Source organism: Apodemus sylvaticus, chromosome 22 (genome assembly GCF_947179515.1).
Source record: "Apodemus sylvaticus chromosome 22, mApoSyl1.1, whole genome shotgun sequence".
NCBI lineage: Eukaryota > Metazoa > Chordata > Mammalia > Rodentia > Muridae > Apodemus > Apodemus sylvaticus.
Window position 1 is genome coordinate 24,229,833 of NC_067493.1, and position 18,422 is coordinate 24,248,254.

At 54.6% G+C, this 18,422-nt stretch overlaps 1 protein-coding gene across 1 annotated transcript in view; it reads right to left on the reverse strand.

Moving 5' to 3' along the window:
* Foxk1 (forkhead box K1) overlaps nucleotides 1–18,422 on the reverse strand; it is a 67,181-nt gene that overhangs the window by 8,623 nt on the left and 40,136 nt on the right. The window contains exons 3-7 of the mRNA XM_052167466.1: nucleotides 5,698–5,854; nucleotides 4,005–4,151; nucleotides 2,673–2,866; nucleotides 480–646; nucleotides 113–397 (exon numbers count right to left, since the gene is read on the reverse strand). Coding sequence (XP_052023426.1) covers nucleotides 113–397; nucleotides 480–646; nucleotides 2,673–2,866; nucleotides 4,005–4,151; nucleotides 5,698–5,854 — 950 coding nt within the window. The remainder of the gene's footprint in view (nucleotides 1–112; nucleotides 398–479; nucleotides 647–2,672; nucleotides 2,867–4,004; nucleotides 4,152–5,697; nucleotides 5,855–18,422) is intronic.

Here is an 18,422-nt window from a genome sequence, read left to right on the forward strand (position 1 = left end):
CAGTAAGAAGACTGTGACCAAGACCTGTCACCTCCCTGCTGGCCCAGGCTCACCCTGCCAACAGTGACAACTGTGCTGGGACCCTGCTGGGACACAGCTGCGGCCACATTACCTCGAGCCTCGTTTCCCAGGTCCACCATGGCTGTGCCTGCCGTGTCGTGGGAGGTCCCAGTGGAGCCCTGGCTGGCCAAGATGTACCCGTTGGCTGAGCTGGCGGAGGTGGTGACCACCCTCACCATGGTGACGGTGGGGGCCTGCTGGACCACGTGGATGGCGTGGCCTGAGGGCTGTTGTGAGGTCACTATGGAAGCTGGCATGTAGGCGACAGGTTTAGCCACTAAGTTGGAAGGTCGGGGAGGGACAGCCATGATCACCGGCTGGGCGCTGACAGGGGAGCCTGCAGGATGACAGAGGACAGTGACGTGGGTGGGTGGCACCCAGTCCATCACATCTGGGAAGAGGGTGAAGCTGTGTCTTACCCGGGGCACTCTGGGAATAGCGATACTCTGGAACAGAGGCTAACTTTGACCCCAAGTCAGGATCATGTGGAATGGGGGAGCCCTCCCGAGACAGGCACTCTGGGGTCTGCAGGCCACTGGAACGAGGGGACATGAGTCCCGGGTGGGTGGGTGAGGCTGGAGCACTCCTGAGGAGAGAAGGGACACACCAAGGTGGCACATCATAATGGCGGAGATGGTAAAAGCGCACACACACACACACACACACACACACACACCCCGTCAACAATTCTCAAGACACATCCTGTGTCTGCCTCTACATCTGACCCAATGATTCTATGAACACAGACCAGCCCCACCACCTCTGCTCAATGGCTTCTAAGGTGCGCCTCACACGCCTCTGCCCTGGACCTCCCGGGACCCAAGCCACATCTCCCCACATCTCCACGCCAGACTGGCAGGGGCTCCTCTCCTACCTCCCAAGCTTTCCCAGGTGACAAAGACCCAGCACTGCCATCTCTACTCAGTGGGGAGCTGGGTAGGTAGACGCCCCATGACACAGGCCGAGGGGTGGAGGACGGACTGTTTCCTAGCAACCCCACGCTCTGTATCATGCACTGCCTAAAAGATCCTGCCACCCTCCAGGGGCGGCTCAGCCTACGTCAAAAGAAAAAGCTTATAGCCGGGTGTGCCAATGCTGGCCTGTCATCCTTGCTGCTTCGAAGGCAGAGGATGAAGGATCTGAAGTTCGGGGCCTGCTCGGGCTGCAGAGTGAGTTCAAGGGCAGTCTGGACAACTCTGACTCAGAACGAAAAGTGAAACAAACAGGGTTGGGGCGCAGCTCAGTGGATGACAGCCGGCCAGCCTTGCTCCTTCAGCAGCCCAGTGGTAAAGCCCTGACTACCAGGATGAGGCTATTGATTGAATCCCAGTACTCCACAAAACCCAGACTGCTCTGGGATGGCCACAGCGATGACTATGATATCTAAGAACTACCAGGGGGCAGTGCAGATGCAGGTACGCCTAGCCGAGAAGCCCCTCCCAGGCTCAGTATGACACAGGGTCAGAAGCACTAGGCTCTGCTGTCCCATAATCCTGAGAGTACCTGCCACTTGCTGGTCACCTGACCCATGCTAGTCAGGAGTCTGTCATCTGATGGTGACCACAGGCAGACTCAACAGCTGTCCTTAGAAGTACATGTGGTCAGAGAGAACTGTCCAAGTGGCCTTTACCTGCCAGACAGGTGCATGGCCCAGTGGAGCTATTAGTGGCGGAGTCTGCCCATCCAATTCTGCTGCCAGCAGACAAGTTATGCTCCCAAAATGGCTCCATTAATAGTAGAGGAAGCTCCAGGTCTGATGTCTGTTGGACATCATCAGCAGGAGAGCCTCTGGTGATTCAGTGAAAGCTCAGGTAGCCTGCCCTTTGAGCCGGTTATGGCTGGCTCGGCCGCCTACACACATTACAGAGGCAGCCAGCGGCTACCTCACTGACTTCGTCAAGAAGCTCTGAAGTCTGAGAGCAGGGTATCATGCTGGGCATCGGAGAACACGCCTGCATGGCCATCAGGGATATCATGAGTTCAAGGCCAACCTGCCTGCAAAGTGAGATCTTGTATTGAAATTAAAACCCAGCAAAGAGGAGGAAGGAGGATTGAAGGAGCCAGGGGGTCAAGGATTCCACAAGAAAACCTACAGTCAACTAACCTGGGTCCACAGCGGCTCAGAGCCTGAACCTCCAAGCAGACAGCATGCGTGCACAGACCTAGACCCTACACATATGTAACAGACACACAGCTCGGTCTTCATGTGTGCTCCCCAGCAGCAGGAGCAGGGGCTGTCTCTGACTCCGCTGCCTGCCTCTGGATCCCTCTGCCCTAACTGGGCTGCCTCGCCAAGCCTCGCTAGGAGAAGATGCGCCTAGTCCCTCTGCAACTAGACAATGCCAAGGCAGGTTGATATCCATGGGAGGGCTCCCCTTCTCTGAGGCAAAAGCGAGGGAGTATAAGAGGAGGGGAGGGGAGAGGAAGGGAATGCGAGGGGAGGCAGGAGGGGAAGCTGTGATCAGAATATAAAATTAATTAATTAATTAATTAATTGGGAAAAAACAGCAAAGAGAAACACTAAAGAGTCAAAAAGAAGTTGTCCTCTGAAGAACAGACCACAGTCCTCCAGTCCTAAGTCTCCCCCCACTGTTGTGACCCAGGGAGCTTACCGTGAGGACAGAGGTCCAAAGGGGGTGCGGAAGCAGGAGACTCCCCTCTGTCTCCGCTTTCGGAACGCTTGCTCCACGAGTTTGCCTTCGGACGCAGGGTCGATTCGCCAGAAAGAGCCTTTCCCAGGCTCCTCCTGGGACCGAGGGACTTTGATGAAGTAGCGGTTAAGAGAGAGGTTGTGTCGGATAGAGTTCTGTAGGAGACAGAGAGACGTCTGTGGGTCACAGCCACCAGAGGGCAGAGCTGGTGACGGGCACCTGGCTGCAGATGCCCACCCCTCCGGGGAATGCGTGGGGCACAGGGTAGCCGCCTGCTAGTCCAACTCCACACAGTAAAACCCTCCACTGCTCTCTGTGGAAGAAAACGAACAAGTGCACACAGGTCCAAGCCAGGAACGGAGCAGAGACGAGGCTGGCCCGGCCCAGCACACATCCTGAGAGCTGGGTGTGGGAGCTCAGGCCTGTACGTGGAAGGCCATGGCAGGAGAATCGTGAGTTCAAGATCAACCTGCTATACAGTGAGTCCTTGGCTCAGGAAAGCTCCGTGTAGCACTGGGGCTGGGGCTCAGTTGGCGCAGTGCTGGCCTAGCTCACGGGGAGCCCGGGCTCCGCCCCCAGCACCAGATGGCACGGGCATGGTGAGCACACTCCGTAATGTCAGCATTCAGGAAGCGGATGCAGGAGGTTCACTGATGGCTATACAGCAAATTCAGAGCCAGCCTGGGCTACATGAGACCTTGTCTCCAAAGAAAAGAAACAAACAGCTCTTCTGGATAAGTTAGTCAGCAGAGAATGCTAATTACAAAGGAAGAATCAAATGGCTCAGGCTGTGCCGCTTATGTGGAACGCAGAGGCCTCCCCACCTCCGAGACTGGTAAAATGCACAGAAGTCACGCACGTGGACTGCTGCGTGGAATGACGTGTGCGGCTAATGTCACGAGGTCACAATGCACAGGAAGCACAGACGCCATCAGGAACAGGTCACAGTGGTGACTCAGTGTGACCCGAGCACTCGAGGCTGAGGCAAGAGGACTACCTAAGCTATAGCACGAGACACTGTCTAAAAACAACTTTTAAAAAGTGCAGTCTGGCACAGAGGGAAAGCAGTAGTGCCCGCGCTTAGCATGCATTAAGTCCTAGCACTTTGGGAACAGGAAGTCATCTTTGGTTTCGTAAGAAGTTTGAGGCAAGCCTGGGCTACATGAACCTTTTTATGGAAACCAGATGAAGCCAGGTCTACAATGGGTCTGGCACACCACGGAAGTGCTGTGACACCGCACGTGGCCGGGGCTCCCCAGTGTCTCCTTACTGTCCGGGCCCCCAGGAGCTCACCTGCCAGCCCTTGTCGGCAGTCCTGTAGTAAGGGTAATGTTTGGTGATGTGAGCGTAGATGCCACTTAGTGTTAGCTGCCTGTCCTGGGCTGAGGAGATGGCTTGCACGATCAGCTGCGCATAGGAGTACGGTGGCTTCGACTCGTCCTGGAGGGCAGAGTTCACATAAGACAGAGTGACTAGGGAGGAGCAGGACGGAATCTGCCTCCCCCCCCACCCCCCAGGGCCACCCACTCCTGATGCAGACCAAGGTGGCTGCGTTAAGTCACCCTGGAAGTCTGCCTCATCCATCGCGTGCTTGTCCAACGATGGGACAGGGGACTGACCACACCTGTTCCCAGCTGTTGGAAGGCTGAGGCAGGAGGACCTTGCTTTTGAGGTAGCCTGAGTCTCAAAAACCCCAAACAATAACAAAAAGAATTCAAAATAGTGCCTCTGGCCAGGCGTGCTGCATAGCTGTGGTCCTGGCACTGCTGAGCGTTGGGCCGGCCTCAGCTACAGGAGGCTGGGAAGCGGCTGAGTGCAGACACGAAGGCCGGAGCTCAGATCCCCAGTGCCCGTGAAACACAAAAGGCCTAATGTCACACGCCGCAGTCCCAGTGACTCGCTGGCTGTCCTGCCTGGTCTACAGAGTGAGCGCCTGGGTCAGGGGGACCCGGCCTCAGAAGGGAAGGTGGATAAGAGCCGAGAAAGACACGGCGTGGGCTAGCACAGCTGCACATGTGTAAGTGTGCGCAGACAGACACACGGAGAAAGGAAAGAACAGAAAACATCCCAAGTCCCACTTCCCAGGAGAGAGAACAGGGTTGGAATCATTGAATCCTGGAGTTTCTCACTCCCCAGCACACGGTCGACTACTGGATGGAAAGGAACAAAGACACTATGATTAAAAAAAATGTGGCGGCCGGGCGGTGGTGGCGCACGCCTGTAATCCCAGCACTCTGGGAGGCAGAGGCAGGCGGATTTCTGAGTTTGAGGCCAGCCTGGTCTCCAGAGTGAGTTCCAGGACAGCCAGGGCTACACAGAGAAACTCTGTCTCGAAAAAATCAAAAATCAAAAAAAAAAAAAAAAAAAAAAAAGTTTATAAAAAAAAAAAATGTGGCTAGTCTGGTGGCACAGGCCGGTCATGTCATTAACTACTGAGAAGGTGGAGGCAGAACAGTCAGAAGTTCAAAACCAGCCAGGAATACTTAGTGAGACTGCCCCAAATAAAAAGCAAAAAGAGGGTTCTTAGCCCGCTAAAGAATCACTTCCTTGTTTGATTCCCAGTACCATCCAAAGAGGGTGGTGGGTGGGGCGGGCGGTGGGTGGGGCAGATGGTGGGTGGGGCAGATGGTGGTGGTGCATCCCTTTAATCTCTGCATTTGGGAAGCAGAGGCAGATGGATCTTTGTGAATTCGAGACCAGCCCAGTCTACAGAAAAAGTGGCAGAACAGCCAGAGCTACCCAGGCAGATGTGTCATTTGTCTTAAAGACGTCTATTAAACTCTGAAACTGTCTCGCTAACAGCGGATGCAAAAAGAAGGACCTGGGTGGGGCACTGCAATGGCAAAGCTTGTGTTTGGGAACCAAGGTGGGTAGACACATCCTTCAACGCAGCCATGTGCTGCAACCCTGAAGACCCAACTGAGCCGTCCTCAGGACCCTTGCTTCAGAGTCTTGGTCACCATGACAACATGTCTGAGGTTCAGACCTTGGGGCTGTCCCCGCCAGACGTGTCTGCTTGCTGCTCGGAGGCTGCCTTCGCAGCGAACTCTGCAGCCAGCTGAAGGTCGGAGGTCACATTCTGGACGAAGCGATAACTGGATGACCCAGCCCCTCGAGGACTCGCCGGACAGGAGTTGGGGACACTAAAGAGAAGGAAAAAAGCACAGTCAGTCTGAGACTCTGCAAAGGACTCTGGGTGGGGACACTGTCTTCGAATCACCACAGATGATAGATAGCGGTGTTATTTCTGCCTTACTGGTAACATCACCAGGCAACCAGCTTCATAAGACTGGAGAAATACAGCCAAAGAACCCAAGGACAGGCATGCTTTACTCCTCTGAGGCCAAGGCCAAAGCTGCAGGAAGCTGAGGTCCCAGGCCAAGAGGTTCATATAAGTCAGCATGTAAAGGCACGGCTAGCATAAAAGTGACCACAAGATGGCGCCCTAAGAACAGGCTTGGATGGCAAGTAACTCCACACAAGGGAACTTGAAACAGATGCTATGGAGGTGGAGGTGGAGGTGGTGGTAGTGAGGTAGGCTGAGACAAGGTCTACTTGCTGGCAGAAGAGGGCGTACATAGAATTCTCTGGCCCATGCCATCAGGTCCACTGTGACCTACCACAGGTAACGACAGCACAGCTGTGGGCTGTGCAGGGGACCCAGCCGACACCCCCTGGAACCCAGGCTCTGGCTGATCCACTCATCAGTGAGCTAACTGATTAGTAGGCCCGTGAGATGGCTGAGTGCAACCCTGGAGATCCACATGGTGGAAGAATCGACTCCCACAGGCTGTCCTCTGACCTCTACATGTAAACGGAACTGCAGACAGACGTGCGCGCGCGCGCACACACACACACACACACCACATACCAAATAAATACAATGTAACATGAAAGTTAAAAAGTAAAACCTTTCAAATAGGGAAAAGCAGTCAGACTCTGAAGAGGGTGGGGTCTCGTCACTGGTCTGTGCCTCCGCCCTCACTGCAAAATACCTGTCACATCATCCCACCAACACCCAAGGCTGCAAAGGACAAGTGTCAGGCCACCGCTCTCGGGCCTGGCTGCCCTCTGCCTGCACAGACAGTGTCCCTCAGGTCTGGAATGTGACCCTGTGGGTGGCCGCTGGTTCATCTCCCTCTTCTGAGAGCTGCCTGGGACTCAGCAAGGGACAGCAAAAGCTCGCCGAGACATGGTGGGAATTCCACTGGGGTCACGACCCTTCTGTAGGAAGGAGGGGTGCACCCCACAAAGAACCCTGAGGTCTCTAGTTTAAGGCTTCATAGTCTCGCCTCCTTCCGACCACCTCAGAAATCCAGTCTCTCTGTGGGCCTCTCCCCGCCCTGGGCTTTGCTCCAAGCATAAAGCGCAGCCGCGAGGCGAGAGGCCCGAGGAGGGAGCCGTGACTTTCTCTGCGGTTCTTGATATTAGCTCAGGCTGGTCTCAAACTCACCATCCTCCTGCCTCATTCTTCTGAGCACTAGAAATACAATACGCATGCGCCACACATCTGGCTTGAATTTATTAATCTCTTTTCCTTGAGACAAGACCGCCATCGGAAAGCCCAGGAGAGACTGTGCAATCCAACATGGCAGCACATGGTGATTCCCAGGCACACGTGCCACACCAGGCTGAGTTTAATTCTGAATCTAAAATATAAACCCGATTTACTCCACTGTCCACACACTCAAAAATGAGGTTCCTCTGTGCACAGCTCTCGGATGTCAGGGCTCGGGAGGCAGAGGCAGGCAGATCTCTGAGTTCGAGTCCAGCCAGAGCATAACAGCAAGCCTGACAACCGACCAACCAAATGAAGACTGTTTACGAGCCAGGCTTCGAAATCAGACTTGGAGCAAAGGCATGGTGAGGAGAAATGTGGCACGGGGCTGAGCACTCGTCACGGAGTCACCGAGCAGTGCCGCCCTGCCCTGCGCGTGGCTTCCTGCCCCAGGCCTGGGACTATAATGACCTTGGAGTTTACCCCAATGACAAGAGACGTCAAGTCTCCCTGGTGACCACAGGACTGAGAGGTCACTAGGGAACACAGCACACCTCCTAGTGACAGGCCATGGACACCCAGCACAGGTGGAGGGGGTGGCGGAGCATCAGGAGCATCAGTCCCTGGCGGTACGCAGTCTCCCTGCCCGTCCTAAGGGCACAGACAGCAAGGCCGTGCGAGCCACCTGCCCCACAGGATGGGTTAATGAAGAGGCACACAGGGCGTGGCAGAAGCACAGCCCAGAAACAGGAAAAGTCAAGAGACAGACCTGACAGTTGCAGGCTTGTCGGCCCAGCTACTGAGGAAGCTGAGGCAGGAGGATTATATTATAGCTCAAGGTTGGTCTGGGACATGAAAGGAGCTCAAGCCCAGCCTGGGAAACTGAGTGAGACTCAGTCCTGTCCTGCCCGCCCCCCTTCAGAAAGAATTAAGAGTCTGAGAAAGTAGCTCAGTGTAGAGCACTTGTCTAGGAGAGAGGGGCTGGGGTGCAGCCGGCGGGGTGGTAGCAGACTGGCTTGCCTAGCATGTGTGAGGCTGTGGGCTCAGCACTCCCCCTGAGGTCGCCCCGAGGTCCCCTTGAGAAGGACCTCAGCCGATTCAGCCCGGCTCCTGTCAGCGAGCGAGCCCTGTGTGGCCCTGGCCAGGATGAGCAGTGAGTGCTCCAGTCCTCAGTCTGTACTGGCCGTTTCCCAGCAGCCTCCGCAGGGCAGCCACCAGAACAGTGCGCCTTCTCACTACAGCCCACTGAACCATCCTCAAGCAGGCTACAGGGGAGAGCTGCACCCGAGGCAGGCAGCCTGCTGCTGGAGCTCAGGTCTCAGAGCCCTGAATGACCCCCTGGGACCTCGGGGAGTCAGGTGAACCCCTGGCCAAGGGAGCAGAAATTTACAACAAGGGTGACTGGCCAAGTCGGCAGGAGCCTGCAGACCAGCCTATGGCCCCAAGACTGACTCTGCCTTAAAACCCAAACAAACAAAGCCAAAACAAACCCGCCCCTCAAAGCTGTCCTCACAGAACCAAGTGAGACATGGCAGGAGCCTGCAGGGTTGCTCTGCTCCAGTGGAGTCCCACCCCTCAGGAGGAGCCGCCCTCACCTGCTCACCTGCACAAGGCAGGCCCCTCCCTGTGGGGAACCTGGGTCTCAGTTCCCAAACAAACTGACTGGCTCCACCCTGGAGGAAGAGAGCCAGGACTTGGTGAAGGGCGGACGTGGAGGGTGTGATAGAGTCTGAATGCGGGAGCAGAGCTGAATAAACTTATGCTTGTCACTGTCTAGTAAGTTGTTGGCCAGTGAGAGACCCTGTCTCAAACAACAGACAGGAAACCGGAGCACACCCTTCATGCACGCACAGCCTCTAAGGAGTTTACACACACACACCACACACACACCCACACCCACACACACACACACCCGCGTGCACGCATGCACGGACGCACAAGTTGTGTGCCCAGTGGTGTGCAACTCTGGAGTCAATGAGAAGGCTTGAAGGCTGTGAGTTCCAGTCAGCTCCTGGGGACTGGCCTGGCCAGGGCCAGCAGCAACCCTGATAATCTCATGCTGGCCCTGGGACAGCCGGGCCACACCCTGGAGCCCAGTGAGAAGCACTCCTGCCTGGCTCAGGTGTCCGGGCCCTGACAGGCACAGGCAGCCACGCGGGCCTTTATTTCTTTTTCTTTTCTTTCTTTTGTTTATATAGGGGAGAGGCCATGCCAATCTTCTCTAAGGCCTCTTTTTATTTCCTTAGCTGCCCTTGAACTCACTACTCAGTGAAGGAGACCTTGAACCCCACTACACTTCTGCCTGCTAGAGTGAGCAGATTTCGAACTGAGAACCGTGAAGGAGGAATACCGCTCACCCCACCCACCCACCCCACCCCACCCCACCTACTGTGTCCCTCCAGTCAACACCTTGACAAAGTCGGTAGCAGGGCCGCTCTGGTCACTTTCTTCCAGTGCCAGCCTCATAGCCACTGCAGAGATCCTAGAATTGCTGGGTTCAGGGGAACAGTAATGTCAAAATTAGGGGGGGGGGTTTACAGTCTGTACGGGCTGCCAGGGCCAGGGCCGTGAAGGTGTCACAGCTGGTAAAGTACTGGTCACCTTAGTATGGAGATCTGAATTTGATGTCCAGAGCCCATGTCAGCAAGAGGTACAGTGGCTGGCACTTGTCATCCCAGCACTGGGGAGGCAGGGACAGGAGGATCTCTGGGACTCACTGGCCGTCAGCCTAGAGTAACCGGTGAGCTGTCGCCCAGCGAAAGCGCCCTGTGGGCACTGGAGGGAACTGGTACCTGAGGTTGAACTCTGCTCCCCACACCCTCGGGTGTGGCCACAGGCTTGTCACCCCAGCTACTCTGGAAGCTGAGGTAAGAGAATGTGCAGCGATGTGAGTTCACGACCAGCCTACACCAAGTGCTTGCCCAATGTGCTAACTCCTGGGTTCAATTTCTAGTCCCTCAACAGTTGTTTTTAAAGGGACCAGATAGCACCAGGTGCTCTTTTTTAAAATGTCTCTCCAGGACCCTCTCTCAGGAAGGAAATGAAGAATGCTCCTTCTAAAACAAGGAGTACTTCAGGAAAGAGGAGGGCATGTGAGTCCAGGATGGGACCCTTTCCTCCCAAGAAGTCCAGGATGAGGAGGACAACCACTCGTGGGTCGGAAGGGGACCGGGCCGGGGAGGCAGCAGCCTGCCAAGGATGCAGGCCACGGAGCATGAAAAGAGGAATCACAAACCTGAAGAGGGGGAAAAGGAGACAAAGTACACGGAAGGAAATGGCTAGGCCCCATAATTATGACACAGATACAATAGGACACGCTGACAGGAACTGGACGAACCAAAGATGACGTAATTTTATTGGGGAGAGGGAGGAAAAGTGAAATCCGAATGTCCCTCATGTTGGAAGCCCAAACTTGAAAGCTAAAATCAAAGAAGGGGCAGTCACCCACACCCACACCCCACACCTACCCAGGACTCAGAAGGACGCCAGCCAAGGGCAGACGATGAGGGAGAAGCCAGAGGGGTCTCGGGGAGTCCCTCCACTGTGGGAACCACATGTCACCCACCGTTTATTGCTGAGTTTGAACAAAAGGGCAGAGAAGGAAGGTCTTCAGAGGCAAACAGGGCCTCTCCTCAAGAGAGTCTGTGCTCTGTGCAGGTGAGGTGCTTGCAGGCACGCCTGACAGGCAACCTGAGTTCAGTTCCCTGAACTGCGTGGTAGAGGGTGCACCGAGGTGTGTGCGCGCACACATGCTTGTGAATGCACACTAATAAATACACGTTTAAAAAAAAAGGAGGAATGTGTTCTCCTAAGGTTAGTGTCATGTTACTTAAGTCCCCGGAGCTACTTTGAAAGATTAACTTTGCTTCTGAAACCACAAAACACCCAAGGTGGAAAACACCCTAGTAGTAGGTACTCTTAAAAAGTGTTTATATAAGATGTGGGTATGTGATTATATATGTATGCATGCATGTATGTGTGTGCATGCATGGAGGCCAGAGGAAGCCTCAGCTAGCTGACCCACATGGTATCTACCTTTGCATGGGTTCTGGAGAATTCTATTCAGGGCCTCACCATTGACCAGCCCCGCCCAATATTACCTTCTTTTAGGCAGTCTTCCCCCGCTCCCCAGACAGGGTTTCTCTGTATAGCCCTGGCTGTCCTGTAGACCAGGCTGGCCTTGAACTCAGAAATCCACCTGCCTCTGCCTCCCCTGTGCTGGGAGTAAAGGCATGCGCCACCACTGACCGGCTTTAGGCGGTCTTAAGACAGAAGAGGGGAGCGGTCGCCCTGTATTTATGGGGGTCTGATACTGGACCTGTGCTCGCTGGCCTCTGCCAGGCCACTTCTGTGTTTTTTGAAGGCTTCTACCAGTGGGACATCTGGGGAGGGAGGGCTGTCCAGTGCAGACATGGTGACCATACAACAAAAGCACCCAGCAGGCTGGTCAGTCAGAGCCCAGGCGGTGCTACACAGGCACACACGCCTCAGATGCAGCCGCTGGGATCCCAGGAGAACTGGGATGGCCCCACCCAGCTCGACTGGAAACCCACTGTTGCAGGACCCCAGATGGACTGAAAGGACATGCAGACAGTAGGGACAGGCCAAAGGAACACAGAGGGCCCTGAACCCCCTGGTGGAAAGAAACCGACGAGTTGTCAGACGGGGAAGGAACAAGCCTGTTGCGAGGACGAACAGGAAACAGCAGCCCCGTGTCCAACATGCCCAGACAGTCAATGTCGCCTTGAAGTCCCAGTGAGAACACCCTGAAGGAAGCACCAAAGTGGGCCAGGACGGCAAGCGTTCTGGAGGTGCCCGCTCCTGAGGCACACGTGCAGAGGCCTCCATGAGCACCTGAGGCCCTGGACAGTGCAGAGTCAGATACACGCCGTTGCTTCCTGCCTTTCCTACGCCCACGATACAATGCGGCCTTGTCATTTACCGGCAGAACTTGCTGCTGCTCTTTGGCACGCCTGTACTGATGGACCACAGAGCCTTGTTCATGCCAGGTTAAGTGATGTCCCACGGAGATGCGTCCACAGCCCCACTGCACACTGGGTAATTGAGCTGCCCACCGCGGACACTGGGCAGGGAGTCCCACGGGGAGGAGCCATGCATGCTGCACTGATTGAAAACTTGTAACTTGTTCTTTTTCTGCACTTTTCCACTTGGTATTTTTGGACTGTGCGTAACTGAAACCACAAGCAAGTGAAACTAGTCGGGTGGGGCGGGGCGGGGCGGGGCGGGGTGTGGTGGGGTGCTAGACTTCTGATGCAGACTGGGATGCCCTCCAAACACGGATGTCAGGAGACTGGAGCTAGCCCGCAATAAAGTAGACTGTACTAAAGATCCATGATGATGGGCGGTGGTGGCGCACGCCTTTAATCCCAGCACTTGGGAGGCAGAGGCAGGCAGATTTCTGAGTTCAAGGCCAGCCTGGTCTACAGAGTAAGTTCCAGAACAGCCAGGGCTATACAGAGAAACCCTGTCTTGAAAAATCTCAGAAAAAAAAAAAAAATAAAGATCTGTGATTAAAGGGACCAGGCCTCTGCAGTCTGATGTGGATGTTTCCCTCATTCATGTCACTACAGCTAGCCTTGCTGTCTGTGTATATGTAGGGAGGGCACAGCACTGCACAGCCTGGGTGTGGAAGACGACAACTTTAGGACTCAGCTCTCCCCGTCCACCATGAGGCTTCTGGGACTCGAACTCAAGATCTTCAGGCTCAGCAGCAAGCACCTGTACTCACTGAGCCATCTCGCCTGCCCTTCCAGCTTAATTTTGAGCCAGTCTGCCACAAGGCCGAACCCTGAGCTCCCAGTTTCAGCTACACATGCTGGTCTCAAGTCTTCCTGCCTCAGTGCCCTCCCCCCCCCCCCCCCAGTGCAGGGATATTGGCAAACACACGCCCGCCTGCCCGCCTGCCTGCCCGCCCGGTGCTAGGACCCCTGGCCACTTTCAGGGCCGCTCTAGCAGTCTGTAGTCCTCCGCCTGCTTCAGCCTGAGTACCTCGGCAAATGATTAACCAGCTCCCTGCTTTCTAAATCACTTGTTCTTCACAGAAAGAAAGGTCAAAACACGGCCGAAGCTGCAGTTGCTTTCAAAGAGCTCATTCATCTGTTGGGCGGAGCCCTGCAGGCAGGGACAGCCCCCCCTAGAAAACCCCGAAGTACACACAACTCAAAACCACAGCGGAACAACCCACCCTGGGAAACAAGGAGCCGCCCAGCAGAGTGAAGCTGGCCTGGTGGGGGTGGAGTGGAGGCTAAGGGACGCGGAGCAGGTACCAGGCCTCCGGATCTGCCCCACGGGGGGAGGAGCCTCAGCTGGTCCCCAAGCTTTGGTGCCAGGTCGGCCAATAGGGACCCGCTAGCAAAGCTCACCAAATTAGGCAAGCCGACTGCGCAGGGCGGGGCCCACTGCTGCGGGCTGGGAAGTCCAACCCTTTCCCCAAGCCGGCCCCACCCTGGCTCCCTCGCCCTGAGAGGAAGGGCAGGGCGTGTTTGTAAACACGTGGGCTCCGCCCCTACACAGAAACTCAAACTGAGAAAGTCTTGGCAGGAAACCTCCTGGGGCCGCCGAGGTTTACAAAAGCTCAATGGAATTCCTTAGTGTGGAGATAAACGGATGTCAACAGAGATCTTTTGTTGCGACACTTAAAGGCCCAGGGAGTCCAGAGCAGGTCCCAAGCGACAGTCAACAGCGACCACGACTAACAGTGACCAAGTGCTCGTGGGAACTCTGAGGAACCAAGGGCCCACTCCCTCCCAGCAGAACCAGGAATGTGGCAGACACAAAGTCAGGACTCCAAGGAAGGAAGCACTGGGGTTACCAAAGCTCCAACCACTCGGCGGGGTTGGGGTGGGGGTGCTAAGGGTCTTTACAGCCTCGGTGCCACCAGACCGGCACCCAGAGTGTTCAGCAGTGGCTGCTGTTTTCTGCCTGCTGTTTGGTTTTGACACTCATACACCAGGGTCAAGCTCTCCTGTAGCTTTAGATCCTCCTGCCTCCACCTGCCCAGAGCTGGGGCTGGCGTGGGCCACTGGTCTGGTGTTCCTTCCACAGTGCTGGGGGCCTTGCAGGGCTTCTCTGCCAACCCTGCCCCACTCCCCGCCCCTCTCTGTAGGCACTATGAAGCCAGGGACGCTAGCTTTTGCCTTTACCCCAGCTCTGGGGAGGCAGACACACACACACACACACACACACACACACACAGACAGGACAGTTGAAGCCGGCCTATGTAGTGAATTCCAGAGTTATAAAGTGAGACCCTGTGTCAAAAACAAACAACACTAAAAATTACCCTGTTCAATCCCACGCTCATGTACCCTAGTGCTAGATATTGAACCGAGAGCCTTTTATTTTGTTTGTTTGTTTGTTTTCGATGAGGCCTCACTATGTCGGCCTGATGTTTCCACAACACATGACGTAGACCAGGCTGGCCTTGATGTGATTCTCTGGCTTCTGCTTCCAAGTGCTGGGATTTCAGGTGCGTGCCACCGTGCCATGCCAGCTACCCTAGCACCCCTCCAGCCTCCGTAAGTGTCTGTCCTACCCCTGAACTCATCCGGGTCCTCTTCTTATTACAGGACAACAGGGTACCACTGTGGTTGAACTTTCTTAACTGTTGGGGAGCTGTGAGCCCCAGCAATGAGTGACACGAGCCACGGGTGTGAAGGGAGGGACTTTGTGAAGAACCCTCAGACTCTCAGTGACTTCATTTTACTAAACAAACACCTGTACCTGCTATCCCAGCACCCGGGAGGCTGAGGCAGGAGGATTACTTCAAGTTTCAGGCAAGCCTGGATAACAGTGAGTTCTAGCTGCAGTGAGGCCCTGTCTCCGAGGCCCTGAGGGTAAGGATGCTTGCCGGCAAGCCTTACCACCTGAGTCTGACAGATCCCAGGAGCCTCATGGTGGGAAGGAGAGCAAAGGCTCCCATAGGCTGTCCTCTGGCCTTCTCATGTCCCTCCCAACAAGTAAACACATACAAACATGACGTAACTTAAAAAGAAACAATATGGAAACAAGCAAGCCACACTCACAGGCACCCCCACTCTGACCGGCCCAGCCAGGGGCAGTCCAAGCCCAACACCTGAAGACAATGGCTCATGCACACGCTGGCTCGGAATGTGGGTGTTAAGATCAGGGCTACCCCGCCTGCAAGGGCTGGGAAGAAGCAGCCTCTGACAACCCTGGCGGGTACAGAGCCCAGGGAGACTGTCAACTCTCCTGCCTTCCGAGGCCTCTGCCATCACTGCAGGCTTCACAGCCCAGAAGACGCGGCTGTTGGGGAAGCTGCTATGACGTGACCTTCCCAAGAGACACAACCAGTCAGTCGTCCACACGTCTAGAACCGTCTAGAACCGCGGTGGGGCTCTCCACCTCAGCCCTGGGCTGAGTTCCCTGGCTGAAGCTCTCGCTGCTGTCAGGAGAGGTCGCCTACTCCAGACAAAGGACCCGTGTACATGCATGGTATGGTAGGAAACAAAATAAGTTCACAAAGGCAAAACAAGGGACATACACACACACACACACACACACACACACACACGCATACACACCTGCCCAAGCATAGTGTGTGCTCACACTTACTCCTGCTAATACTCTTGACCATATTGGGTTTCCGCCTGGAGGAAGGACATCTTTAGATGTCACCCCCTGTCCCTGAGCCTCCAGAACTGAGAACCAAAAATCTCCCTTAAATATAAACTTAAAAGGGGAGTGAACTCCAGCCAGGTGTGGGGCTGCACAGCTGGGATCCCAGCTGACCAAGGCAGGAGGATCAACAGTACCATCTGGAAGCTTCCGCATCATCTAACGGGGCTAGGCTATGGGTGTGGCTCAGTGGCAGCCCTAGCCCTGTGTGGTACCTTCCGATAAACATGGCCCCTAGAGCCAGGTCCGCAGGATGCCCAGGGAAGACTGGGAAACACACTGCTAGGGATGGGTCATGGAGTCAAGGTCTCAGAGCCCACCTTGGGTCCAGTTGTCCCCACCCCACGTCTGCCTCCTGCCTGCACATCTAGCTACTGCCCCAGTGCCATGCCTGCCTGCTGCTGCCATGCCCCTCAGCCATGAGCCACAGACTCACCCTCTGAGACGGTAAGCAAGCCCCTAATTAAATTCTTTCTTTTATAAGTTAGTTGCCTTGGTCATGGTGTCTCGACACAGACAGAGAAAAGTGTCGTAGTGTCTTAGTGAAGGTTATAATATTGGCACTACAAAACACCATGACCAAAAAGCAAGTTTGGGTAAAAAGGATTTATTTGGCATACACTTATATACTGCTGCTGTTCACTATTGAAAGTGAACTAACCCTAACCCTATCCCTAACTCAAAGAAGGCAGGCTCCTGGAGGCAGGAGCTGATGCAGAGGCCATGGAGGAGTGTTGCTTACTGGCTTGCTCCCCATGGCTTCCTCAGCCTGCTTTCTTATAGAACCCAGGACCACAAGCCCAGGGGTGGCCCCGCCCACAATGTACCAGGTCCTCCCCCACTGATCACTAACGGAGAAAATGCCTTACAGCTGGATCTTATGGAGGCATTTCCTCAACAGAGGCTCCTTCCTCTCTGATGATTCTAACTTATGTCAAGTTGACACACAAAACCAACTAATTCCTTGTCGACATAACATATCACTGTTAAACTACAACCCTTTCTTATTCATCCTCAAGACATCATATTAAAAGCATAAATAACTGTAAAAGTCCCGCCATCTTTACAAACCCAAGCCCATTCTAATTTCAGTCTCTTTAAAATATCCATTTTTAGGGCTGGAGGGATGGCTCAGCAGCTAAGACTGCTCTTCCGAAGGTCCTGAGCTCAAATCCCAACAACCACATGTTGGCTCACACCATCCGTACTGAGATCTGACTCCCTCTTCTGGAGTGTCTGAAGAGAGCTACAGTGTACCTACATATAATAAATAAATCTTTAAAAAAATTATCCATTTTCTCTAAAAATCCAAAATATCTTTTTAAAAAGTTCAAAGTCTTTCAGCTGTGGGCTCCTGTAAAAATGAAATTAAATACCTTTTTCAAAAGGGAAGAACCAGGGCACAGTCACAATCTGAACAAAGCAAAACCAAACTCCAACAGTATAAATAACTCAATGTTTGGTCTCGGGGGTCCACTCGCTATCTTCTGGGCTCCTCCATGGAGCGTGGGTGGCATCTCTGACTCCGCCCTCTGCAGCAGGGTGCCTGTCTGTCTTCCTGGCTCTGGCTGGCTCCACTTAGTGCTGCGATGTTGGTTGTCACCCAGTGGCACTGGTGTCTCCAAACCTGCTGGGGTCCCTAGCTGCCGCCAGGCTATGCGCTCACCCGCAGCCTCTCCCAGGCTCTCTTCCCGGGTGCCAAGCCTCAACTTCTTTGCAATGGCCCCTCAGTCCAGGGCCTTCAATCACCACAGAGGCTGCGCCTTCACCAATGGTCGCTCCTGGCCTCTCACAGTGCCAAGCCTGCTCTCCATGACCCCTGCATGTTTTCAAAACCAGTCCCACCTGGGTGACTCTTACACTACTTAGCTCGGCTGCCAGCGCAAGGTACAACCTCGGTTGCCTCTGGAACACAGAACTCTATGACACAAAACTGGCCAGTACACCTGTTATGCGTAGAAGTCTGGGGTTGATTCCTAGCACTGGACACTTTCTTATGAAAGTTTTAAAATAAAAAGCTAGCATCGAGCATGGCCCTGGAGAAGTAGAAAGTGTAACTTTGGGGACCAAGCAAGGGTGCCTGCAGGAGTGACCCGAGGCCAGGGCTCAGGGACAGCACGGCTCTGGCTTTGCTGGAGAGGAACTCTCAGGGGCTTGTGGATTCCCACAGTCCTGCCCTGCAAGGAGCGTCCCACTCCTGTTACTGTCCCAAGAGTTCCTGCCACATCTGCCGTTTCACAGGGCTGGCCTGTGTCACGAGTGGGGGCAGACGCCACAGAGCTGTGACAGGGGCACTTGCAAGGCCCTGGCCCTGACAGATGGCACTGTGCTTTTAGAAGCATCACCAGCATGTAAGGGAGTAGGAGGGAATCCTGGTTCACTGAAAAACACCGGCCAGAATCCAAATGTCCCTTCCATCTCTATTTTGAGACAGGGTCTCTTGTACCTCAGGCTGGCCTCGAACTCATTATATAGCAGAAGATGACCATGACATCTCTTCCCCTGCCTCCAGGATCATAAGCATACACTGCCATGCCTGATTTATGACGTACTGG